Here is a 27,516-nt window from a genome sequence, read left to right as displayed (position 1 = left end):
TCATCTAGCAAGAACTGTTATCCATAATGCCTACATGGAACATAAAGAACATAAGAGAAGCCATGTTGGATCAGGCCAATGGCCCATCCAGTCCAACACTCTGTGTCACACAGTAGCCAATATATATATATATATATATATATATATATATATATATATATATATATATATATATATATATATATATATATATACACACACACACACACACACACACACCATACACACACACACACTGTGGCTAATAGCCACTGATGGACCTCTGTTCCATATTTTTATCTAACCCCCTCTTGAAGCTGTCTATGCTTGTAGCCGCCACCACCTCCTGTGGCAGTGAATTCCACACGTTAATCACCCTTTGGGTAAAGAAATACTTCCTTTTATCCATTTTAACCCGACTGCTCAGCAATTTCATCGAATGCCCACGAGTTCTTGTATTGTGAGAAACCTCCATGTACAGAGGCAGTATACCTCTGAATATCAGATACAATGGTCTTGGGAGAGTCAGTGTGCGAGAGTACTGGACTTGGATAGAGCCATTGTCTTTTAGATACAAATACTTGAGCCTTTACTTGGATAGGGGCTAGCAGCAGGAACTGGAACAGGTCCAAATCTCACCCCAGCCATTAATTTGCTAGGGCCTTAGGTATGCTGTGGTATGTGAAGAATAACACGGAGCCAGATTAGATTAGAAATGATGTATGCCGCATGCTCCAAATACTTGAAATGTATAAACCAGCATTACAACAATTGAGCTGAGACCCTGTGAGAGCAGGAAGGCACATCTCTGCTGTGTGTCTGTGTGCGTAAGCAGGTCAGTGGGAGAGAACATCTGAGTGTGACTAAGTTTAGGGACGATGTTGGCACCCCCAAGCGAGTGAGCGGCTGTGTCGGGGATTCTGTTCTCGGTACACCAGCTTTGATTTGCCTGAGTGGGCTGGAACAAAGTGACGCTGGGTAAATTTAGCACGTATGGAAAATTTCTAGCTGTGCATGTGGGTGGCTGATACGCGCAGGGGGATTTCAGCAGCTTTTTACAGACTGAACACCGGTGCAGGGGACACCATGGCGAGGGTGACAAATCGCATGAGATGGCCTTTTTGCTGGCTCTGCTGTGGTCTCTTGAATGGCAGCCTGACAGGCAGAAGTTAAGCCAGTGAAGCTTTTTCTAGCTGACATCGAGATGGGGAAAAACCTTGCCATTTCTGTATCTCAGGCTGTTGCTAAAGGTACAGGAGGCAGGAGCAGGGCCAGTAGAAGGAGTCAAATATCCTAGATTAAGGATCAATCAAGGGCACATTCAGGAGCAGATAGGGATGCCAACTTTCATACTACAGAGATCAGTTCCTCTGGAGATAATGGATGCTTTGGAGGGTGGACTCTGTGGCCTTGTACCTCACAAAAGCCCCTCCCCAAACCCCACCCTTCCCAGGCTCCACTCCAATTGTCCAGGGGTTTCCCAAACTGGAGCTGGCAACCTTCCTCCCACCCACACAGGGTCCTAGCAATCCTAGAAGCAGATAGGGTTGCCAGCCTCCAGGCGGGGCCTGCAGATCTTCTGCCTTTACAACGGATCTCCAGCTGGCAGAGCTCAGCTTCCCTGGAGAAAATGCAAACAATTGAGAGAATCACAGACAAGACACTGAAACAACGGAAAGATCCATGACAAATTACTAATACAATTCCAGTGCTACTTATAACAAATCTATAATCAGTTATAAAGTGGCGCAGTGTTAAAGCTGCAGTACTGCAGTCCTAAGCTCTGCTCATGACCTGAGTTCAATCCTGGCAGAAGCCGGTTTTCAGGTAGCCGGCCAAGGTTGACTCAGCCTTCCATCCTTCCGAGGTCGGTAAAATAAGTACCCAGCTTGCTGGGGGGAAAGTGTAGATAACTGGGGAAGGCAATGGCAAACTATCACGTAAAAAGTCTGCCGTGAAAACGTTGTGAAAGCAACATCACCCCAGAGTCAGAAACGACTGGTGCTTGCACAGGGGACCTTTCCTTTCCTTAAAGTTTAAATAGACAAATGAAAGTCAGAAAAGCAGCATACAAAGGCCGTTTGGTAGCTATAAGTTTCACAATAATTCCTAATGGTGACAAAGTGCTTGTGCAAAAATTTCAAAAAAGTCTTAACCTAGAGAAAATGGTTGCTTTGAAGGGAGGACTCTATGCCATGGTGCCATGCTGAGGCCCCTCCCCTCCCCCAAACCCCACCCTCTCCTGGATCCACCCCCAAAGTCTCCAGGTTTTTCCAACCCAGACCTGGCAACCCTAGAAGCAGAGCGGTTTGGCGCATAGAGTGTCATCCTCAATTAAACAGAAGAGGAAGATTTTCCTGCCAACATGATTTCCGCATGCTAGCACAGGAGCCAGACCAAAAGAAAAGTGGCAGCCCTGCCATATGCTCTCTACGCAGAGTGGAGGTAATGAAGGCATGGCGCCGCTTCCAAGGCCTGAATCTGACAATAGCAGCAATCCAAACCAGCTCAGCGCTGGGTCACAGGAAGTGCTTAAGGGGCCTTGGTTAATTCAAGCTGCCAGAAAAGGCAAAGGGGGAAGCTGGAAGATCTTAATCACACCCGAGACAGACACAGAGACGGCAGGTGTAGCTTTGTATCTACGCCAGGCAGGATGTTGATGGGTTTCCGAAGCAGCAGAGCTTAAGTGCCGGGCTCTGCAGATCATCAGCTAGTGGCAGGTGGCTGGAGGGCGGACACAGAGCTCTTTGTGCGGCCCCGTTTGCCCTGCAGAGGAAAAGATTACAAAACGGATCCCTCTTCCCTCCGCAGCAGGACCCCACCCTGCCACTCATAGCTCCTGCCTCATGCCAAACACTCCCCTGCTTTGGATCCTGCTCAGAAGGGTTGGTTGGCAACCGGCTAACGTCTAGAGATGGCCTGATTGATGGCACCAGAGGTCTGCTGAGGTCCCTGGCTCAGAAGGGAAGGGCATCAATCATCTCCCACCAGCTTCCTCAGCTGGTTCTGTCCATGTAAAGGCGGCAGAGCTGAGCCCAGGCTGTTTTCCCTCCTGGCAGCCATAGTAGGTTTGAACGGGCACATTCTACTGACAGACCAAACCTGATTTCAACCAAGCAGTGGCAAAGGGCAAAGGATCCCCTGGTTCCGGTCTCAACAGAGCCGTGACCTCAGTGAGGCCACTGAAAGATGCTTGCTTGATCAGAGAGGTGGAAGTGATTTGAGAAAGGAATCACACCTATCCCACCCTAACCCTGATGGCCCAGGCTAGGCTAGGCTAATATCATCAGAAGCTAAGCAGGGCTGGTTAGTACTTAGATCACAATGTTCCCTCTAAGATGAGTTAGTGTGAGCTAGCTCACAGTTTCTTCGCCTCCGGCTCACACATTTTTGTCTCAGCTCAGGAAGAAGCAAAGTAATTTATGGCCCCAGAGCAAAGTAATTTATGCAGTAGCCAAATTGCTCGCTCACAACTTTAATGCCTGCAGCCCACAAAGCAGAATTTTTGCTCACAAGGCTCCACAGCTTAGAGGGAGCAAAGCTTGGGTGGGAGGCCACCATGGAAGTCCAGGGTTGCTATACAGAAGGAGGCAATGGCAAACCACCTCTATTCATCTCTTATCTTGAAACCCCTAAGGGATCACCACCATAAGTCAGCTGTGACTTGTAGCCCTTTCCACCCCCACCCCCCTCATCCCACTGTTGTCCTTGCCAAACAGGGCTGGCAGAATTTTGTATTGTTTCCAAAGCCAGAGACAACATGGCAAAAGAAATAGGCATAAAGTGAGGCTCCTTCAAACCAGTTTCAGCAGCCTAGGTAGTCTTAGCTCAGAGGCTCTCAGCCTCAATTTACCTATCTGGAAGAATAAGGAATAATAAAGGTAGTCCCCTGTGCAAGCATCAGTTGTCTCCGTTTTCACGACAGACTTTTCACAGGGTGCTTTGCCATTGCCTTCCCCAGTTATTTACACTTCCCCCCCAGCAAGCTGAGTACTCATTTTACTGACCTTGGAAAGATGGAAGGCTGAGTCAGCCTTCAGCCGGCTACCTGAACCCAGCTTCCACTGGGATCAAACTCAGGTCGTGAGCAGAGCTTGTACTGCAGTACTGCAGTTTTACCACTCTGCGCCACAGGGCTCATAAGGAATAATAGTACCAAGCAGTAAGTTCCTGACTGAATGTTATGTGAAGAGCTTTGGACTCTTGAAAACTGCTAAATGTTAGGTTAGTGGAGTAAGCTGCGTACTTTCCAACTGTGCCTGTTAAAAGACACTTTAAAATGTGATCTCCCCACTTCAGTTTGGACACCAGATTTTAAAGTGTTGATTATTTTAATGTTCCTTCACATCAGCTTTCTCCCAAATGGTAGGAAACGCCGAGGGCAGCAGCACCAAGTTCATTTTGCTGGCAAGCAGACGGTCCTAAAAATATTTCTCAGAAGCCAGCATTAATGTTATATATATATATAATGTTATTATAACACACCCTCAACAAAAGTTTTCTTTCCTAATCCTTCTCTTTCTGAAAGGACTGTTCTCTAACGGGCTTCCAACCTGGACTGATCCCCCTGGAGCTCTCTAAAGTGTACCTGTTTTGGAGTTTCCTCCTCATTCTTGAGCTTTCTTGTTTAGAAATATACTAGCAGAGCAGGTGGGAAGTGGAGTACAGAGGTCAGAGTGCCTTCCCCTACGTCAAATTAGTTCTCTCAAAGCTTCATTAGTGGCTATTAGCCACAGCATATTGTTGGATCTCTCTGTCTGAGGCAGTAATGCTCTGGATTCTTGATGCTTGGGAGGGGCAACAGTGGGGAAGTTTCTAGTGTCCTGGCCCTACTGATGGACCTCCTGAGGGCACCTGGTTTTCTTGGCCACTGTGTGACACACAGAGTGTTGGACTGGATGGGCCATTGGCCTGATCCAGCATGGCTTCTGTTATGTTCTTATGTTCTTTACAAGCTGAAATTTAATCCTGACAAGAGTAGGAGTCCAGTTGCACCCTCAAGACTAACAAAGTTTGTGGCAGGGTATGAGCTTTCATGAGTCATTGCTGAAGAAGTGACTCATGAAAGTTCATCCTCTGCCACAAACTTTGTTAGTCTTGAGGGTGCTACAGACAGACAAACACAGCTACCCATCTTGATCTGACAAAATCTGAAGTGTGCATGCACACAGAAATTTATACTCAAGATTTCTTTGGTCTTAAAGCACTGGATTCAAACATGGTTTCATCTTAACAAGACAGAGGTCCTCTGGGTTGGAAAGGCAGACCAGGGGCTTCAAATCTCTCCTGTCTTGGATGGGGTTACACTTCCCTTGAAGAGCCAGATTCGTAACCTGGGAGTGCTGCTTAACACCATCAGAAGCTGCAGCTAGTGCAGAAAGCTGAGGCTAGACTATTGGTCGGGGCTAGCTATCGGGATGGGAGCATATGCCCCCAATACTACGGCAATTAACAGTAGCTACCAATCCACTTTTGAGCCCAAATCAAGGTGTTGGGTTTGAGCTTTAAAGCCCTACACAGCTTGGGACTAGGATATCTGAAGGACCAACTTCTCCTGCCTGGGAATTAAAATTGCAGGGAGATGCCCTCCTGACTGCCCCACCAATTAAAGACACTTGCTTGGATACACGAAAGAGGACTTTTTCCATGGCAACCCTACCATCCCAGAACAGCCTCCCCATGGAGGTGCAGCTGACCCCTTCGTTGTCCATCTTCAGGAAGCAGTTGAAGACAGTGTTATTTAGGACTGCATTTGATTGATTTCACTTTATTAGTGGCAGCCCTAGTTGGGAGTTTTTGAACTGTGACTTTTTGTGGGTTTTATAATTGTGCTTTTAAAAATAATGGTTTATTTATATTGTACACCCTCTTGAGTTTCACAAGGGAGAAAGGCAACTAATAAATGCATACACTGAAAAGTGCATCCTTGAAGCAGATAGGGATCCAAAGCAGATCCAAAGATGTTTCTGGCCACAGCTGCAAAACTCACTTGAAAGTAGAACTTCAGTAAGATGGGAAACTATTGCCAGCCCAGAAGAAGGACGGCAAAGGCTTAACCCATTTAATGTCTTCCTGCCTTGCAGCTGTTAAAGGCACAGTGCATGCCAGGAAACAAAGTTGGGAACCTTCTATGCATGGGCCTTGAAACTATTTTTTTAATTAACAATAAGAAATATTCTTTTGATAGCCTTTTCAGTGCCATCACAGCAAATGTGTAAGGGAGGAAGTTCAGCTTCCTCTTTAAAACCTCCACCCAAGCCACTAGATGCATAGGATAAAAATGATTAATAACCCATAACATGATGATTCAGAACAAAATGCTTATCTCTGGGATCAACACTTCAGACAGCAAGCTGCAGTTGAGAAGGGAAGGGCCAGTGGGCTATGAAAAACATAAAACAACAGAACCCGAAAATAGTCTCAGGGACTCAACCCACAATATAAAAATGTTTTTTTATTGCAACAGCTGATAATAAATATAAAGTGCAAGAGACATTTAAAATGTCAGTTGATAACAAAATTCTCCTAATCGCATGAATGTACAAACTTTATATTGCTCGATGGGAGGAGTTGGGGGGGGCGGAGAATGAGTTTGGGTACAATCCACCGGGAGGTTCTCCTGTGCAAGGCTTACTGAAAGGAGCAGGAGCTGGGCAGGAGGCTTTCCCAGTAGATTGTGCCCACTGTGGTCCAAGACAACACCTCGGAGGAAGGAAAGGAAGGTTTTCTTTGGCTGCAAAAGGTGTTGTCTGTTCTCAGTGCACTCAGAAAAGGAGATCCGTCCCTGCAGAACAGGAGGCTGGCTGGTTCTCTCCCCAGGCTCACTCTACTCACAAGGAAGGCTGTAGAGCACTGGGCCAGCAAATGCTCCTGACCTGCATTTTGGGGTGGGGTGGGGAGGAAGACTCTTGCCCCTCCCCCCCATGCCTCCCTTTTTCACAGCATATATGAACAACCAATAACCGGTTACAGAGAATACTTGTTGGTCATTGGGTGACCTAAGTAAGGCTGGTGATCGAAGAGCCAAGTGGATCACACCAGGTATTCTAGTGGGCTATCAAGAGCTCAGTGTAGAATTGAATCTCCCTGGACATTTCTACTTGAGCCTGAAGCAGAGGAGGATGAACAAAGAAGGAGGATTACCCAAAGAAAAGCAGAAAGAAAAATCCCTGCTAATAACTGAGGCCCAGAAGCTGGAAAGACCAGCAGAAGGAAGTGGAATGCTTCAGCCGCAGGTCTGTCAGTCCACCATCTCCATGGGTGATGCATTAAAAAGTTAGTCCCATGTGAATAGACGGTGCTTGTGCCTCTATTAGCCAGGAACCTTCCTGGATCACCTTCTGCTAGTACCATTTTCTCAGCTTAGCCTACATCACAAGGATGCTGGAGAAAGGGAGAAAAGATGCCTGCCTGGATTTATTGATATCTATACAAATGTCTTTAACACAGAGCCCTTCCGTGGCTCTTTTACATGTCCTGCACCCATTTGTAAGACACGACATCATCTGACAAGCTGGCTGATTATTTCTCCCTGTTGAACAGCTTGAACCCCCAGATAACACAAGGAAATTGAGAGTTTAAACCACAGGCTTCGCTGTGACACAAAGCTGCAAGGATCTGGCAGAGAGCTAAGGAGGAACACAATGCACCAACAAGCACTAGTTTGGGACTACATTGATTGATTTGACAAAAGTACATCCTAGTTTGGATTTCTTTTACAGCTTCAGTGGGAGAGTTCTGGCCTTACAATGATTCACCAATGTAGGAGCGGGGACAGCTCCCCCTCCGCATTGTCTAAGCCCCTCTCCACTGCCCTTATCCAAGATACTTATTGTGCAATAAGCAGGTTAAGAGGAGGGCAGTTTAAAACAGCCAAGAGAGAAAGTCTTGTCTGGCTGCAGAAGGGATTCCTCTCCCCAAAGGGATCCTCCAGCATCATTTAGTGCAATCAAGAAGCGATATTGTCCTGGGTTACAGCGCCCCCATAGGGATGTAAACAGAAACACGAGTTATCAGTCTCTCTGTCCTTGGAAGGAGGGTTGCCCACCCCGCTTCCTATCAACTGGCTTTGAAGGCAATGAGAGGCCGCTGAGTTAATGGCACAGCACCTCTGTCTCAAACTGCAAAAGCTGCCCCATGAAGCCAAAATTGGGTGAGATGACCCCGCGGCGCTGCTTGACGAAGTCGAAGGCCTCCTCCAGGCGCACCCGGCGGCTCTGGATCAAGTAGGCAAGGCAGATGGTGGCAGAGCGGGAAATGCCAGCTTGGCAATGAACCAGCACTCGCCCACCACTGTTTTTGACTGAGTCTGCAGGAAAAGGAAAGAAAGAACAGTTACTTCGTGTCTCCATGAGCAGAGACTCTGCTACCAGCAGCAATCACATAGTAGAACATACCCCAGACGCTTCTATTGCGTTTTAAAGACACAGCGCATGGCAGGTAGGTGTTTCTAAGTCTAATGGGCCCATTTAGCACTCCACATCTCAACAGGGTGCTGATCATACAAGAACTGTGATGCATCAGACACATTCCTGTGCCATTTACCCTTTAGGGATGATATCCCACATCTGGACCAGACTAAATATCTACATAGCCCAGCATTTTGTTCTGAGCAGCCAGGTATCCCAGCAAGACATGTAGGCAGTTCCTCTTTGATTGCACCCAAAGATATACTGCCTCTGTATATGGAGGTTCCATTTAGTTATCACAGCTAACCGTTGTGAAGACATATCTTCCATACATTGTTCTTGTTCCTTTTAAAGGAACAGCATGTCACCTAGGAGCAGGGGAATCCAACAGAGTTACTTTGTGTAAAGTTCAACCCACAAAGTCATGTCAAGTGGTATAGCAGTGGGGTACTAAGTTTGATTCCTCATCCATCTACATAGTGACTTGTTCAAGAATACATAGTTGGGTTTCTTGGCATAACAGATTTCAGAGCATTGACAATATCTGGATTTTAAATTGAGACTCTGCTACAGAAATCAGCAAGATTTCAAAGTTTTGCAGTCTTTTTTTCCACTAGTAAAAAAGCAGCCTAACTTGTTGTGACATAGATATGAATAACTGTTCTGATGGGTGGCAAAATGATATGTGGCAGGATGATGTAAGTGCTCTTGATGCCCTGCTAGAATGGTCTGGTCGTCTATGTTAGCTCATGAATGCCTTATGCTCCTTTACCCTAAAAAAGTTTGCAGAAAACAAGTACCTACCAATGAAGCTGATGGCTTCCTGGAACCAAACGCTGATTTCAGCCATGTGGTTGTCTTCCACTGGGATACTCTTGTAGAGAAACTGTCCTTCAAAGTGGTTGGGGCAGCTGGAGGACACATTGAGCACAGCAGTAATCCCCAGGGACTCCAGAACCTCCCTGTTGGAGGAGTGATAGCAGCTACCCAGGTACAGAAAGGGTAGAATTTCTACTGGCCCACCCTGCAGAAGAAAAAGGAGAACCGATTAGACTTCTTTGCACCAAAGTGAAAGTCTGTATGCCAAAATTATTTGAGGAGAGCAAAGTTAATGTAGGGGAAAAGAAATCCCACTCATGTCACATATCTTGGCACCAGAGGGTTCAAGGGTCAGGGATGCTTCCCAAGTGTAGGAACTACAAGTGGAACAGTCTATCTCACAAGAGAGATACTCTTGTGATACATCCTTTCCTCTCTGCCTAGATTTCCCACAAGATCCAATAGGAGTATTTAAAACAGAAGAGGGAGATAAAGGGGAGGGATGATGGCTCAGTGGTAGAGCATCTGCTTAGGAAGCAGAAGGTCCCAGGTTCAATCCCTGGCATCTCCAAAAAAGGGTCCAGGCAAAAAGGTGTGAAAAACCTCAGCTTGAGACCCTGGAGAGCCGCTACCAGTCTGAGAAGACAATACTGACTTTGATGGACCAAGGGTCTGATTCAGTATAAGGCAGCTTCATATGTTCAAGCCCCTGAGTTCAAATCCAACCTCAAGTACTGATGACTGAAGATGTTGCATGGATGAATAATGAACTATCACTATGGGCTGCAAGGTTTAATTGGGAGATCAATCAACTTTCTAAAATATCCACTGATTAATTGGTGGAGCCCAGAATTAAAACTGATTGCTTATTTTGAGACTATTTTAGTTTTGGTATGTCACTTGAATAGGAATGAAACAGGCAGCACTGAATTTTTTAAATTGTAAGTTTATACTCTTCTTCAAGCATCCCCAAAAGTCAACTATGCTGAAATTGAGAATATATGAAGGCAAACCTCTGGGACAGGGTGGAAAACATAGCTCCTAAAAACACCCCTTTATTCCACCCCAGCAATACTTTGTCTCATGAATAGCATTTTTACCAGGATTACTCATGGAACAAATACTAGACTGTTTGATTAAATAGAAACATTGGATATTCATTGTTTTAAGTAGCTGTCCTGGGAACTGTGCATATGGGAAGGTGTTCATAAGTCTCATAAGCTAACACCTCTTTGTCCCCTCAAATACACACACAGGTCATCACATTCTGAGAACTCACCTGGTCATACAGGGGAGTGATTGCTTCATTGCTGTTGTCTTCAGGGCTTCTCAGAGCAGGGGAAGGAGTTGACATAGGCGTCTCAGAGCAGAGTTCTGGGAAATTGGCCTGGAAATTCTCAAAGCCACCTAGAAGACACAAGTTGGAAGAAGACGGTCTGTTAGCACATTTCACCAATGAAGCAAGCAGCATACCACGATGTTGGTAACCTTTGGACTTGGCTAGTAAGAGCAAGGAAAGATTATGAGATCCATCCAAAGAACCATCTAGTGTCTTCTGTCTACAGAATACATTTCATAGTTGCTACTAGCCCAACACCAGAAAGCAACCCATCCCTATACTAATGCTACTCTGTTACTAAATCCTGGTATCAGAACTTGTGGCAGGAGACAATGATATGTTTTGTAAGGAGGTGGACCAAGGATGAGGTTTTAGGATGCCAGTGTTTACAATGCCTTTCTTGAAGCTGGGTGTTCAGTCTAATGAATATGCTGTCATGGAGAGAGATACTGTAAATTTATGAGTTCATTATTGGAAGGATACTGTAAATTTATGAGTTCATTATTATTCATTTAGGAGACAGAAATCATATCCACATCAGCAATTTCACTGTTGGAACAGCAACTGAACATGCCCCACCAAAGGGGATCTTGTATTTTTCCTACTAATGATTTCATGTTAAATTAAATTTCATTATTGCTGCAATATTCAGAATTAGTCTTAAGTATCCTAGATGTTTATATGTGCGCATGCAAGTAAAAGGCCAACTGTGTTCCACTTCCTATTTTTTTTCCAGTCTACCAAATTAAGATGCTGCTGAATTTAAAGGGGCTGAGAGGCTTTTATAAATACTTGGCATCATTTGGTTAAATCACATAGACCTCAGTTGTTTTTTTAAAGGAAGTACATTCCTGTATTTTAAAAGTGAAATTTCAGATTATTCTGAAAAACACTAAAAACAAATTTGATAATCTTCTTTCACTTCTTAGATGAGCACTTTTTAAAAAACCCCACTGTTTACCCACTGGGTGCTGTTGGTGGCCAGAGTATTCAAAGTGTCCACACAATACTGACCATAGTGAGAAGGAGGGGCAGCTACTGTCCAAGGATACACCATGTCCCTTGCAGAACAGAGCTGAGGATCATATATTGTATTAACTCTGCCCAATGCAACCAGGACTATTATCTCAGAAGGGCCTGTCTGCTTTCTTCCTACAAGCCCCAGCTCAAGGCCAGGAAAACAATCCTTTTTGTTCTTAGTCCAAATCAAGCTCAAACCAGTGCCAGCATTCCCACTGTATGGACCTTGGGGTAGGGACTCCCTTACTGATGCTGCTCAGCAAAGTACCAGTAAAGCTTTGAGGCTCTATGCTGCTACTACATGCGGTAGGGTTGGCGGATCCTCCCTGGCAGCCACTGGCAGGGGTTGGGGAGAATAGGATTGCCACCTCCAGGCTGGAAAATTCCTGGAGATTTGGGGATGGAACCTGGGGAACACAGGGACCTCAGTGGGGTACAATGCAACAGAGTCCACCCTCCAAAGTATCCACTGTCTCCAGGGGAACTGATCTCTGTAGTCTGGAGATGAGCTATAATTCCAGGGGATCCCCAGGTCCCACCTGGAGGCTGGCATCCCTAGAAGAGCATCTTTGTTTTACCTTTAAGCAGGTAAATGCGCGAGGTCCCAGATCTGTCTTCCAAGAGGAGGGCGTTCAGGAGTAACCTAGCCAAGCTGTCCGGCCGCAGCGCCGCCACCGAGCCGCTGGCCTCGTCCAGCACCACCAAGTGGGTGAGTTCTCCCTTGCGGAGCCGCCCCAACAGCGCCCGGTCCGGCACCAGCCAATCGAGGCTCACTCCGGTTCTGCCACGGGACCTGCGCCGGAGCAGCCCGTTCCAATGCACGGGCCGCGAGTCTACCAGGTGCGCCTGGCAGAAAGCGAGAAAGGGCCGGCAGTCCAGCACCAGTGTGCGGCCGCTTTCCTGGGGATCTCGCAGCAGACGGGCCAGGCTGGAACTTTCCAGGGGCAGCACTTCCTCGATCACCATGGCTGGGGCGGGGCAATCCGAATTAACGAAGCAGCCGCGGCACAAAAAGCGGAGCGAGAGGGAGGGGAAAAGAGGCGCACTCTCTTGCGCAACTGCACCAGGCACCCTCTCCAAGCTACTCTCGGCCACCTTGGTTTGCCGGCGAGGTCGGCGCGGGCGCTTAAATACGCCGCCGATCCCAAACCGCGCAGAGGCCCGCCCCGGCAGGCCATATATGGCGGTGTGCGTCACCAAGGAACTCCCTTGTTTGGGCACTGCCCACTCACGGGCCGCCAAAGACTTCGGCGGTCTCCGGCAGCCAAAGAGCTGTGCGCGTCGGGCTGGGAGAAGTCGACGGACCGCCTTATCAGGATGTGCCCCTGTGGGTGGGAATGTTTACATTCTCGTTTGGGGCTGCGGTCCACACCTATAAATACATGTCTTCGGATATTCATGTATATCTGCATGAGGGCTTCGGGGGTTGTTATTTTTTTTTGGGGGGGGGGATGTTGGGTTACCGAAGTGTACGTGTAGCTGTGTGTGCATAAGGGAATTACAGGGTTCGAAAAGTGCAAAAGGCCAATTAGTTTCACCCCGCAGAAAGGCAGAGCTGTTCGCCCCACTCATTATCAGTCCCCAGGTGAAACAGCCCCCCCATCCGTGCAAGCGGGGGAGCCGGATGTGCGGCAGAGAAGGGCATTTGGGGGCTGAAGCCAGGGTTGCAAGACGCTGGCAATTTGAATAAGGCAAATTTACTTGTTGATGCATTTTATTCAGATGGGTCAATGCTTAAAACATTCACAGATGAATCCTAAGCGAAGCTACACCCTTCTGTGTCCATCAAAGTCAAGGTGTTCAGAAGGGTGTAACTCTACTTAGGATAGCAGCATAGGTGGAAAATCTTCTGCCTAAAGTGTGTGTGTGTGTGGGGGGGGGTGTCAGCAGGGTCAAATTATGCTCCCTTGTATCAAATTCAATAAGGACAGCAATAAGGTTATGATCCAGGCAACTATTTAGATACTTATTCCAGCTTTTCTCTCCAATGGGAATTCGAAAGTAGCTTACAACAGGCTTCCTCAGGAGGTGGTGGGCTCTCCTTCCCTGGAGCTTTTTTAACAGGCTAGATGGCCATCTCACAGCAATGAGGATCCTGTGAATTTAGGGGGAGGTATTTGTGAGTTGCCTGCATTGTGCAGGGGGTTGGACTAGATGACCTTGGAGATCCCTTCCAACTTCATAATTCTATGAACATTTTCACCTTTGTACCATTTGCACATTGTACGTGTGCAACTGTTATCTTGAAATGGTTTTCTCCTATTCTGCTCTGAATTGTGTGTGTGTGGGGGGGTATTCTCTGCCTTTTTTAAATCCATGTTAAGCATTAACTCTGCCCAGGATGAAGCCATAGGGTAGACTTGTAAGCAGTGTTCCCTCTAAGCTGAGTTAGTGTAAGCTAGCTCATGGTTTTTTAGACTCTGGCTTACACATTTTTGCCCTAGCCAAAGCAAGCTCACAACTTTCATGCCAGTAGCTCACAAAGTAGACTTTTTGCTCACAAGGCTCCACAGCTTAGAGGGAACATTACTTGTAAGGTCTCAATTGCTGACTCAAGAATACTTCAGGAGTATTGTTCCTGCCCACCCATTCCCAGTGAACCCATCTGAAGTGCTATTTTGGAGGTTGTATTCCCCTGCTCTTATTTATGAACCAGGAAACATTTCTGTTGATGTGTTGGGGTTTACCTGTGCCTAAAATGGTTGATTCTGAAGAAGAGGAAAGAAGAAGAGGAGGAGGAGGAAGAAGAAGGTGATGATGAAGATGATATTGCATTTATATCCCACCCTATACTCTGAACCTCAGAGTCTGAGTGATCACAATCTCTTTACCTTCCCCTCCCCCCCACAATAGATATCCTGTGAGATAGGTGGGGCTGAGAGAGCTCTTACAGAAGCTGCCCTTTCAAGGACAACTCCTACAAGAGCTATGGCTGACCCAAGGCCATTCCAGCAGCTGCAGTTGAAATATACAGTTGAAATATTTATATATACAGTTGAAATATTTATTAATATTTATTGATAACCATGGTTTTATCTGTTTTTATCTGTTTTAAATGCTGATCCCTTTATATGTTTAAATACTGTAATTTTGTTGGATCTATCACTGGAAGCCGCCCTGAGCCACTTGTGGGAAGGGCGGGATATAAATCCCATATAAATAAATAAAATAAATAAATAAAGTGGAAGAGTGGGGAATCAAACCCAGTTCTCCCAGATAAGAGTCGGCACACTAAATCATAATCCTTTTGAGTTGCTTCCAGATCTAGGGGAATTATATCCAGCACTGACCCTGATCTCTCTTGATTCCAAAGTTGTCTAATGGTCAAAGTATTATGAGAACCACACTTTAAACGCTTGTTGTATGAATTTGCCCGTGGAATACAAAACATCTGAAGGGGATGGCATAGCTGTCTTAAATAAACTTGGTAAAACTTCTTCTTTTACACATGAGTGCAGTACCAATGGCCAATTTGTATGTGTGAATGGAACACACCACAGAGAGAACTTCTATATATCCTCCTCAAAACCAATACTTTTCAAGAGAGCCGGCTCAGTTGCCAGCCACCAAAGGACAAGCAAATAGAAATCAAGTAATGTACATGCATATATAGATCACCTCTTAGTTTAACCATTTTCCTTGTTACAGCCATCAGTTGGATCTGTGGATCTGGTGACACAATCCTATATTTTTCTCATCTACTGAAACAAGTTGTTCTGAACAAAGGAAGTTGGCCATGTTCATGATCCATCACAATGAGGTTTCATTTTGTATCCCACCATATCAGGATCATACAGCCATTAAAAACATAAGAGAAGCCATGTTGGATCAGGCCAATGGCCCATCCAGTCCAACTCTGTCACACAGTGGCCAAAAAAACCAGGTGCCATCAGGATTTCCATCAGTGGGGCCAGGACATTGGAAGCTGTCTGCATTATGCTAGTTGTCTGCTTTTTTCACACATCGTGTAGCAAGCCAACGTGTATAGGTCTCACAGGAAGAAAGCATTAGCTATATTCACAATTAAGAGGAACTAAGTGAACCTGGCATGAAGTATCAATCTCATCTCCACCCAGCAGGTGGCACTACAGTAGCTAAGAGATGTTCGCAGTCTGATCCGCAGTCAAAAGTTTTCCAAGAGATAGCAAGAGATGGGAAGCACGGACTGAGGACACAACTCATGCAATATAATACTTGATGCTTCCTATGGTGGTGTGTACATGTGTTCCTTTCCATTATCTGATTCTATGCGCTGTGAGCTCCATTAGGGAAAATATCACATGCCAAATCTAGGTCTCCATTTCACTCTGCTTGGGCATAGTTGAGTCTTGGGTTAAGGGCTATGCTCACCAGGTACCAAAGACAATCGAGATGTAGAATTTACAGTATATAACAGCCAGATACAGGAGATGTTTAACTGAATTGAACATTAAAGGAAAGACATAATACTTGATTTCTTCTTTAAAAAGGAGATTTAAGTTAGGATGATATGCAGTAAGTTCAAGCTGAAGGCTCCTCAGTTTAGGATGAATGTCAGGAGGCATTTCATGACCGTTACATCTGTTTGCCCACTGGAAAAAATCACCCAAAGAGGTTGGAAAACCGCTTCCCTTGAGAGGGGTCCGGACAAACATCTATAATGGGTGATCTGGGTTTTGAGACTCCTGCTATTACCCATTACATTATGGCTACAAAAGAAATTTCCATAGTGGGGCAGGGGCAACAAGACAAAAGAATGGGGAAAACAAACAGGAGGATATCCAAAAGGGGTGCTGAAATGTTTGTTTCAAGCCTCTCCTTTCTGAGCCTGTGTTGAGTTAGCCTCAAACCCCTTTTGCAGTTTAATATTGGCTCAACACTGGCTCATTTCAGATCCCTTGTTTTCGATGCTGCTTTCTCCTCATCTAAACTTTTCCTATGAAAAGACTCATAACAAGTTCTCTCTTAGGTGCTAGATGGCTCCATGACACGTGCAGCAGTGTACAGGAATATTAGTGGCCATGAAAAATGTGCCAGCCACAGAACTATCTTTGGCCTAATGTGGGGCTTTAGAGTACATTTCCACAACTACCAGGAAAGCTTGGGGGAAAGAAGAGATCAGCAGGATGGAGGCCTGTAGCCTTATTGTCATCATGGGGAGGTATGAATTTTGGAATATACTTGAGCTTGGGATAATTTATTTTCAAAATAAAAGATTTTGTTCCAGTTTACTTCAAATCAAGCTGGGATGGAGGGAAGAGGAGGTTCACTCATCACAAATGGATGGAGGAGTCAACACAATCACACATACTTAGGCAGGGTTTGGAGGCCATGTTCTACAAATGGACCTTGAGCTTGTTTGGGGGTTCTAGCAGCTATCATATACCCTTGACCAAAGAACAGTGCACTCCTTCTATCTGGGATGGTTGTCCTCTTCCACTGAGCATGCAGCTTTGGGAGGGGCACACATGGAGTGGTAAGGGAGGTAGGGGACACCTGCCTAGCCAGCCAGATCAGCCAAATCAACCCTGTTGGTCAATGGGGTGACAGATGTCACAGTCAAATTGCCCTCACAACCAGGCAGGGTTTCAGTTTGGACTCAAAATGAAAAGATTAAGCTAACAACTTTACAGTCAAAGCCAGTTTTCAGGGTCAGAGTAGAGATGATGATATCACAAAATGGTTTATGGAAGGAGTTCCAGGGTCCTTACAATGTTCCTCAGATTTTAATGTGGATTCAACTGATTCATGAGGTCCATCAGTACTAGCCCCCGGCTGAAGCTACAGTCTTCATGCAGCCTGGACTAAGAAGATTGGAGACCAATGGCGCCAGCTGGAAATTCTTTTCTGCTAACTTATTATGCTGCTTTTAAACTGTTTTAAATTGTTTTACTTTTATATTGAATAACTTGCTATGTTTTAACATTCTGTTTTATGATCTGCCTTGAGCCCACTTGCGGAAAGGGTGGAATATAAATTTAAATAATGAATGAATGAATGAATGAGAACCTTCACATTCAGGAGTAGCAAACCTTTGAATATCAGTGGTCTTGAGACAACTTCAGAAGAAACCCTTGGCCAGGGCAACTGGTTGGTGGCTGTCTGAAATGGGATGCTGGACTAGAAGACCCACTGGTCTGATCCAGAAGGAGTCTTTTGACGATCCTATGGATTCTCTATAAAGATTTATTCTTGGGTCTTATTTAGCTGACTCTCTATAGTTCCAGTGCCGGTGAGACAAGAAGAGTAGTAAGGCAGAAAAACAATTCAAGATGAAAACACATTGCTGTTTTAGCTGGGGAGAAATTGGTAGCTAGAATGCAGAGCTGTTAAATCTCGCACACAGGAAACCAAGAGCAATAAACAACACATTATATTGGTTTTTACAAGTCTCATAAAAATCCTACATATTGAGCACCATTTAGCAAGTGACTTCTGTCCTTTATAAAGCTCCACTGTAGCCTTTGTGATTCTGGGGAAACAACTCAAAAAGGGCACTTTTTACTCATGTTCCTGGCTCATGTAAAAAAAAGAAGCAGCACTATTTTTGAAGCAAACATGCATCCGATACTAGAAACTGCCATATTTTTAGACTAGGGGCTGATACCAGTTGCTGTTTTGCTTTTTTATTTTATTTTTATTTTTTTGCATCAAATGTACTATTCCATATCAGGTTTGTGGCGGGGGGGGGAGAGAGAGAATGATTCCAGAATCCAGACTGCTGTTTCATCTCACACAAATATATCTTCCCTCTCCCTTCAGCTGGGGATGGGATCTCATGTGTTCATATGGCATTTTTGGATCATGGGAACCAGTGCATTCAAGGCACTGCTGGGTAGCATCCGTTTCACTACTTGCCTTGAGCTATACCGGCTCCAAAGCAATCCTCAATTCCTAGGGTCTGGCCTAGACATGCAGCAAAATGAGATGGCAATGTGGTGGTAGAGCACAGAGTTGGTAGAATGGACAATATCATTTCAGATTGTAGAGTTTATATCTTCCCTCACACAAACAATTTTGTCCAGGGCTTTTTTTGAGCAGGAACACAATTCCGGCTGGCTTCTACAAAAAAGCCCTGCATGAAACAATGGTGACATCAGGGGTGTGTGGCCTAATATGCAAATAAGTTCCTGCTGGGCTTTTTCTATAAAGAAAGCCATGATTCCATCTAAGTGGAAAACTAATGCAGTAGGAGAAGGGACTGGGCTTGAACTTTCCCTCTGATGTGCTCAGGTCTTATTGGCAAGGACTTTTTTCATGGGGGTGTTAAAAGTAGACTAGCCTTCTGTGATGGAACATGCTGTCAAGTTGAAACCTACTTATGGCAACCCTGTGGGGGTTTCAAGGCATGAGACAAAGGTGGTTTGCCATTGCCAGCCTCTGTACAGCAGCCCAGAAACTCTTTGATGGTCTCCCATCCAAGCATCAACCCTGGTTAATCTTGCTAGGCTTCTGATATCTGATGAGTTCCAGCTGGCCTTGGCCATCTATGTCAGATGAGAGAGGGCTGGCCTTCTATCACTTCATTCATAAACAAGGCCTTACACAAACAACTTAAGCAGACCTTTGGAGTAGCAATATAGGATACCATTTCCCAATTTTGGAAGATTCCCCAGCCCCACAGGAAACTGGGAACTCTGGGTGCCAATGGTACTGTGTGTGGCCTCAAAGACTGTGCCGTGCGTGTGAGAATGGCCTTTCATAGACCTCATAATTGTAATGCACTCTGCCTCTAACTGCAGACAAACAGATACACTTAGGGAGCTCAGAAGCAGTAGGTGCCATCTCTCAGATCATGCAACACAGCTGATTTGGGAAAGGAAAATGTCCTGGGTTGGCCCTGCTCCTACCCAACAATGATGCAATGTCCTCCAGAAGCTAAAATACATCTATCTACCCCCAGCATCTCAGAATTTCCTCTTCCCTCCCTACACAACAGTGATCTACTCTGATCCCCACCCCCAGTTTCAGCTCTCAGAGGAAATCTCTTTGTTTAGAATTACTGCTGGCAGTTTCAAATAAGCACCTTCTGCCATTTTTAGCTCTCCCCCTTCCTTCCTGAACTATAGTTTCAGTTCTCAGAAAGGATATTGCTAATAAGGCAGCAGATTCACAAATTCCTTTCCAGCCCTGTAGCCAGGATTTGAAGGATTGGGGGGACCCTGATTTTTTCAGGGGGCACATAGTGGCCCCAACCTCCATGGCCTTCTCTCCTATCACCGCTGAGGAGGAAAGCTGCCAGCTTGCTGCCATACAGCCTCCCCCCTCCCCACAGTTGCCCCAAGGTGATCCCTTTCCACCCCTCTTCTAGCAGCTCTGGTGGGGAGCCACTCAGAGGTTTAGATACATGCTGCACGGTCTCCTGCCCTTACCTGTAGCATGATCCAGCTAGGCAAGCCCAGCAGGACAAGGGGAGGGGGGGTGGAAGGTGCCACCAAGTCGCAGCTGACTTCTGGAGCTACAAGACCTCCGATTAGGATTTCTTCCTGTCAGAGGGCGAGCTGAGGCTGCCCAAGCGCAGTTCCCACCCTCGCTTGGGTGGCCAGCGAGACCAGGCCAGAAAACCCCTGTAGGCGAACATCACCTCTCCACTGAGGTGGACTGCAGCTGGACCTTCATTTGTATGCGCCAGCCTACCCTACGCTGCCCTGTCTGGCATAGAAAGCCTGCAATGGAGCCATCCGCTCCCTATCCCCACCGCCCCACTTGAGGGCCAAAACAGCCTCTTCTTGCAGGCGCCCTCTAGCCCAATGTCAGCCCAACACGGAGATTAACTTTCAGTCCTGGGCGCTGAAAGCGCCCCGTTGTTTCTGCTTGCTGAGGAGTCAGAGATTTCTTCCGCCCCCTAAGGAAGCAGAAGCAATGGTGTATGATGACAGCAGAATGGAGAAGGATGCAGCCGAGGCACTGGAGCCTGGTTAGGGGCCCCAAGTTAGGGGGCCCTGCCTAGCAGTCAGGGGACTGTGCCCTCACAGGCCCCCTCGTAGCTACGGGCCTGTTCCTTTCCCTCCTTTCAAGAAGGCATTGTTTCATGTCCAAGTCTTAGTTTTAAGGGGCAGATTCCAACCAACTGGATCCTTCCCAATCATCACGCTTAACTTGAATACAAAGTCACTGCAAAAATTGGGTTTCTTTTAGACACCTAACAACCGCAGCCTGCTTGTGTGTATGAAAACTGCCGTCAAGTCATAGCTAAGCTGACCTATGGCAACCCCAGCAAGGGACTTTTGGCCATTGCCTTCCTCTGCAGAGTCATCTTTGGTGGTCTCCTTTCTAAGTCACGGTGCTGCTTTAGCTTCTGAGATCTGTCAAGATCAGGCTACCAGGGGTGGGGAACAGTGGCTCTCCAGATGTTTTTTGCCTACAACTCCCATCAGCTCCAGCCATTGGCCATGCTGGCTGGGGCTGATGGGAGTTGTAGGCAAAAAACATCTGGAGAGCCACTGTTCCCCACCTCTGGGCAATACCATGTCATCTTCCCTCCTGAGAGCAGCCTGCTGATATCTCTTTAAATTTCTGTCATGTTATCTAAGATTACTTCCAAGAAAGACCTCTAGAGGAAGACTATATGCTACACACATGCGAACTGTACAAACACTCTGAACAAATGCCTTTTGCAAAGAGATACATGCCTAAACAATGCCCAGCTAATCCACTACCACTGTGCTTAATACGCCTCTCTGTTCTGTTTATCATCCATTGGCATGTTAGATTGGTTGGTACCAAGGACATCTTGGTAGTGGTGCCCTTGTTACGGAACTCCTTCTCCAAATAATTTTATCAGGCTTGCTCTGGTAAACCCTGTTTTATTTCCACAAGCATTTGGTAGTGTCAATTAGATTTCTGGAATTTGTTTTATTATTATTATTAGTTTATTTGTTGTGTTCCGAGTTCGCTTCAAGGTGTTGGTATTGACCTTTAAAGCCCTTTATGGTCAGGGACCTGCATATCTACGGGACCGCCTTTCTCCGCATATCCCCCAGAGAGCACTGCGTTCAGGGGCAAAAAACCTACTCTCGGTCCCCGGACCAAAAGAAGCCAGGCTATGCGTGACAAGATCTAGGGCTTTTTCGGTGGCAGCACCAGAGCTCTGGAATGCACTTCCAGAAGCCATACGGGCCCTGCGGGATCTGTCTGCATTCCGCAGGGCCTGTAAGACCGAGTTGTTCAAGCAGGCCTTCGATGCTTGATGAAGATGGCTGCCACCGGACATCACACAGAACGCCGGTGATCACTGTTTGGAATTCTAATGCCGCTATAATGTAGGGATTCAGCACTTTAAAATGGTTTTAATAATTTTAATTGTAATATGTTTTTTAAACTGAAAATGTTAAATTATGGTTTTATATATTGTACTGGTTTAATTGTGTAGATACTGTGAGCCGCCCTGAGTCCGCTTGCGGAGAGGGCGGGATAAAAATCAAATGTAATAAATAAAAAAAAATAATAATATTTCTAGTTTTAAAAAGTTTTATTAGTTTCAGAAAAAGTAGGGGTAGGGAATAGAGGGGATAGAGAGCACAACACATTTTAACCTTATTCTGCATAAAGATACTTTCAAAGAATACAAGCCTACATCTGCAATACTTTCTTTACATAAATTATTCCATATTATTATCTCTAAGCTAAGCATCATCAGCATTTTAATATTTTGTATTATAAATCTTTTAGTTAAGATATCTATTGGTTTTGACAATTCCAGTAAAGGCAATTTTATAATATAAAATACAGGAAAAAAGGAAAAAAATAAGTTCACACCAGAGAATCTTAAGAGTCTTGAGTGTCTAACCAGGCATAGAATTTCATCCAGTATTTTCTTGCTTCTTCCTTAGATCTCCCAGCCAACAGCTGGGATAGAAAATCTAGCTCTGCTGTTTCCAGAATTTTTCCCACCAAGTCCATTTTCATGGGAATTTCCTGAGATTTCCATTTCTGTGCCAAGAGAATTCTGGCTGCTGTGTTGAAATGTGCCAACAAATGTCTCATTTCTTTGGAATAGTCCTCAGGAAATATATTCAATAAAAATAGTTCTGGTTTGAATGGAATCTGTGTCTTCATAATCTTCTGTAGTATTTCGTGTACCATCTTCCAGTAACCCTTCACCATCTCACATGTCCACCACATATGATAAAAAAGAACCAACCTGTTAGTACATTTCCAGCATTTGTTAGACATATTAGTATAAATCCTACACAATTTCTGTGGAGTCAAGTACCATCTATAAAACATTATACACATTTTCTTTAAAACTTACTGACCTAGTTAATTTAACATTGAACTTCCACAGTCTCTCCCATTCTTCTAATGTGATATTATGACCAAAATTTTTTGCCCTTTGAACCATACAATCTTTTACAACTTCGTCTTGTGTCTTCATCTGAAGTAGATATGCATATAATTTGGAGATTAGCTTTTCCTGTGGACCCAAAAATATTTTATCAAATGGATATTGTTCTGTATTGAAACCTGTCGTCTTGTCTTTGGCAAAACTAGATTCAACTTGCATTCTCAACCACCAGTTCATTTTGATGTCCATATTTTCCAACTCTTCTCTGGTTTTCAACTGATTATCTTTTCCCAGCAAATCGTCATATCTATAACCTGATTTGATTTTAGAAGATTTGGATGAGTAAATGCTTCAACGGGAGAGACCCATCTTGGATTTTTTTTGATAAATTCTGATTTTTAACCATGGCCACATGTGGTACAAGGATTTTCGAAACCAATGGTTCTTAAACTAGGAATGGCCTTCAAGTCTTTAATACCATAGATACGCATGCCACCCCATAGTGAGCTCATGTCCCTGTAACAACAATTGTCTCTTATCATTCAATAGTATCCACTCTCTTACCCACAAAAGCACAGAAGCTTTGTAATACAATTGCCAGTCTGGAAGGCCCATACCTGCTCTTAATTTGGAATCTTGCAATGCCTTTAGTTTGATTCTAGGTTTTTTGCCTTGTCAAACATATTTGGAGACCATCTTGTTCCGCTCTTGAAAAAATCCACTATTTAAAAATACTGGAATAGTTTGAAACAAGAATAATAGCCTTGGAAGGATATTCATCTTTATTAAGGCTACTTTTCCCATTAAGGATAGATTCAAGTCATGCCATTTTTCCATGTCTTTTTTAATTTCTTTAAGTAGTTTATCATAATTGTCTGTTTTTAAATTGCTACACTTATTTGAAATAAGGACACCTAGATATTTGATTCTTTTCTCATACAAAAACCCTGACTTTTGCTGAAAAGATTGAATTTGTTCCATCGTCATATTCTTTGTCAGAAATTTTGTTTTGTGGTAATTGATCTTCAATCTTGCCCAGTAGCCAAATTGTTTAATCTTGTTTATAAGGCAGTCTATTGAATCTATTGGTTGCTCTAGTATAAAAACTAGGTCATCTGCAAAGGCTCTGAGTTTATATTGTTCATCTTTTTCACAGCTCCCTTGATACTTGTATCTTCCCTTATTTGGTTATTCAGTACCTCTAGAGATAAAATAAAAAGTAAAGGTGACAATGGACAGCCTTGTCTTGTACCTTTTTGAATATTAATTGCACCTGTTAATTTGCCGTTCACTGACACCCTTGCAGTTTGAGATGAATATATTGCTTCTACTGCTCTCAAAAAATTTTCACCACATTCCATACCTTTCAGTTACTGTAGCATAAATTGTCAATGAACATTATCGAAGACCTTCTCAGCATCCAAGCAAAATAGAGCCAATTGTTTCTCTGGATGAGTTTCATAATATTCCAAGATGTTACAAACTGTTCTGACATTATCTTTCAGATATCTTCTAGGAAGGAACCCTGCTTGGTCATAATGTATTGTAGACTGTAAAACTTTCTTCAAACGTTGTGCCAATATCACAGCAAAAAATTTATAATCCACATTTAAAAGGGAGATTGGACGATAGTTTTGAATATCTTTCAGATCAGTATCTTCTTTTGGAATTAAAGATATTGTAGCTTCTTCCCATGAAAATAGTATTTGGACTTCCTCTTGAATCTTTTCAATAAGATGCTTAAATGGTAATAATAAAGACTCCTCATAGGCTTTATAGAATTCTGCAGGCAATCCATCTGGACCCGGGGTTTTGCCATTCTTTTGAGATGTCATTGCATCTCCAAGTTCCCTTATTGTTATTGGTTCATTTAAATTTTTTGTTGTTCTGTAAATTTATTGAGATTATTTTGGTTGATATAATCTTCTAGATCTATTTTATGAGCTTGCTTATCTTCATATAATTTTTTATAAAACTGTTCCACGATTTGACATATCTCTTGCTTTTGAGTTTTCTCTTTATTATTCTCATCTTTCAGAGTCGTAATTATCCTCTTGGCCTTTTCTTTTCTCATCCTATAAGCCAACCACCTTCCTGGTTTGTTGGCATGTTCAAAATATTTTTGTCTAGCATACCTCAATTTAATCTCCGTCTCCTCCATAAGTATCAAATTCAACTGATGTTGTATTTCTTTCACCTTTTTTTGAAATTCATGTTTAGTCGGTTGTTTTTTAAGATTCTTTTCAGCTTCTCCAGTTTGTGACATTAGATTTTGAAAAATTTCAGTTCTTTCTTTCTTTTTCTTAATACTATATCTAATTGCAAGGCCCCTGAAATAAGCTTTAGCAGTGTCCCAAACTACTTGCATCTTTACATCTTGTGTTATATTCTGTTTTTAAAAAGATTCCATTTCCACCTTAGATTTTTAAAGAAAGTCTTTATCTTTCAAAATTGAGATATTTAGCCTCCATGATCTTCTCATTCGTGTACCTTTAAGTTTTATCGTTACAGGGCTATGGTCTGAAATAACTCTTGTTTGAATTTCTGTCTCAACTAGATCTTTGATCATACTTGCAGAAAGCCAACACATATCAATTCTTGACCAAGTTTGATGGCTAGAAGAATAATAGGTGAAATCTTCAGAGTTTGGATATCTGTTCTGGTTTTGGTGATGTGTGATTAGAAGCAGCTCAGACCGGTGCGTCCAGAGCTGCTTCGAAATCGGATCGTTTGAGAGGTCACCCACGAAGGATGACTCGACTCTGGGACCCAGGAAGGGTCCCAGAACGCAGGGTGCTTGAGCGGTAGAATGGGGGTGTCAGCGGAGGCGGCTGCCCCCCGATCCCGCTTGCTCCTAGCCTCATTGCTCCAATTGCCATTTTTAAATGGCATGAGGGTTGACCACCGGCTTCTTTCTTTCTTCTTGCACTCTACACTCTAGACTTAAAAACTGCATTATCAAAACAGGCTGCATCTATCTTGCTACTACTGTAAGTGATCTTTCTTCATATTATTGAAGCAAATGGCATTACCTCTGACAAGTAGGGAAATGGAAAACCAGGACTGAAGCAGACTTTAAGTAGAGGCAAAAGACTAAGAAGTGGGGGGGGGGAGAACTCTCTCTCCTTCTTTTTCAAGGCTTGTAAAAGTTTCTGCCTATTCTGGTAACATTTACAACACCTGCATGAGGAGAACCACACCAATCTTTAGTTATGCAAGAGACTTGATGCCTGAATTTGACTGACTTGCTTTAAACCCCCCTCGGGGGGGGGGAGTTTTGGATTCTGGGAAAGTTGCTTGCTTGCAAGTTTATATGGATGTGAAGGACAGCTGACTTAAAAGTACTTTGATGCTTAAATTGAAGTGCTCTGAATGAATTTATAAGAGCTCCAACCTAACTTTTAAATGTTGGTGGGTATTTTATATTGACTTATAAGACATAGCAGGATCTCTGGTTGAAAGAAGAACACTTGCCCAAATTTCCAAAGTGGATTTTTACTTATTCTTGCTGGATGTTATGGATAATATTGTTTTCTTGTTTTCTTGTTTAATCTTGTTAATCTTGTTTTCATTTTTTCCCTCCCTTTTATCTGTGGCTGGAATATTTTTGACATGTTTTAAACATTTTTGGCTTTGGATTCCTTTCTTTTTTACTCACCCCTCCTTTTTTTGGGATTACCAAATATGGAAACTTTTTTCTATTTTCTATTATTTTTTTCTCTTTGGGAGTGCCTGGTTTCTCTTTTTTATGGATTATTTGTTTAATTTTTGATTTCACCCTTGGATTACAAATAGGGCATTTAGCCCTGGATTACAAATTTATACCTTGAAGTTGTTGAAATTTGAAGTTGTTGAAAGATGTTGTAGTGACTAGGATTTTAACTGAATTATCATTGCTAGAGGACTTGTAATAGTGAATTGCTTTTGTTGTTGTGAATTGAATTGTTTTGTCTACCTACTAGTAAGCGGGGTTGGCTAAAAAGTCTTATTATTATTATTATTATTATTATTATTATTATTACTATTGTTTTGGGTACCACAAATTGTTGATAGAAGCTAGAAGGCTGTTTTCTTTTTAAAGCTATTTCATAATAAGGCCATTGCTTAGTGGAGATTAGCTTATCTGTTAAAAACAGGAACATAGAGTTCCAAAACAAACTCTGAAGAGGCATTATTGGACTTGTGGCTGTGAGTGTGCTTATTTCAATAAGAATGGAAAATAAAACTGGGATTGGTTTCAAAGAAACAGTAAAAAAAAAAACCCCGAGAAGGAAAGCCACCAATTTCTTCACCTAGCGCTCCACCTGGGCCAGGGAAATTTACAACCATGCAGGGAGATATGAAAGAAATGCAAAGCACCTTAATGACTGCTATAACACAGCTGACTAGTAAAGTAGAAATATTGGTGAACAGATGGCAGAGATTAAACAAGAGCTCTTGGAAAACAGCAGACAGACAGCTGAGACTAACAAAGCCTTAAAAGTATTAGATGGCGAGGTGACAGAGAATATCCAAAAGGTGGAACACCTAGAAAAAGAACAGAATATACATGATTCTAGACTTTTGCAGTTGGAAGTAGACAGAGCTGCCTATATGTTGAGGTTTCGAAATATACCAGAAGAGAAAACTGAATATTTACAGAAAATTTTAAGTGAAGCCTTGGCTGAAATTTTACAGGTGACTCC

The 27,516-nt window shown here is 43.8% G+C and overlaps 1 protein-coding gene and 1 non-coding gene across 2 annotated transcripts; one reads left to right on the top strand and one right to left on the bottom strand.

Moving 5' to 3' along the window:
* Nucleotides 1–6,415: 6,415 nt before the first annotated feature.
* Nucleotides 6,416–12,662, bottom strand: DUSP2 (dual specificity phosphatase 2). The gene is made up of 4 exons (XM_060251086.1): nucleotides 12,144–12,662; nucleotides 10,486–10,613; nucleotides 9,192–9,411; nucleotides 6,416–8,287 (listed from the first exon to the last, which is right to left on the bottom strand). Exons 1-4 carry the CDS (start codon nucleotides 12,529–12,531, stop codon nucleotides 8,073–8,075), a joined length of 951 nt encoding a protein of 316 aa, XP_060107069.1. The 5' UTR covers nucleotides 12,532–12,662; the 3' UTR covers nucleotides 6,416–8,072.
* Nucleotides 9,703–9,777, top strand: TRNAP-AGG (transfer RNA proline (anticodon AGG)). Its single transcript has one exon. It is a non-coding gene; the product is annotated as a tRNA-Pro (tRNA).
* Nucleotides 12,663–27,516: the final 14,854 nt, after the last annotated feature.

This window comes from Heteronotia binoei, chromosome 12 (genome assembly GCF_032191835.1).
Source record: "Heteronotia binoei isolate CCM8104 ecotype False Entrance Well chromosome 12, APGP_CSIRO_Hbin_v1, whole genome shotgun sequence".
Classification (NCBI taxonomy): Eukaryota; Metazoa; Chordata; class Lepidosauria; order Squamata; family Gekkonidae; genus Heteronotia; species Heteronotia binoei.
This window is presented reverse-complemented; position numbering and strand designations above follow the sequence as displayed.

Excerpts from the sequence above, each read along its gene's own strand:
- DUSP2 (XM_060251086.1), bottom strand. The coding sequence starts at position 12,531 with ATGGTGATCGAGGAAGTGCTGCCCCTGGAAAGTTCCAGCCTGGCCCGT. Across the intron at positions 9,412-10,485 it reads TCACTCCCCTGTATGACCAG|GGTGGGCCAGTAGAAATTCT; the intron begins GTGAGTTCTCAG and ends TTTCTTCTGCAG. Across the intron at positions 8,288-9,191 it reads GGAAGCCATCAGCTTCATTG|ACTCAGTCAAAAACAGTGGT; the intron begins GTAGGTACTTGT and ends CTTTTCCTGCAG.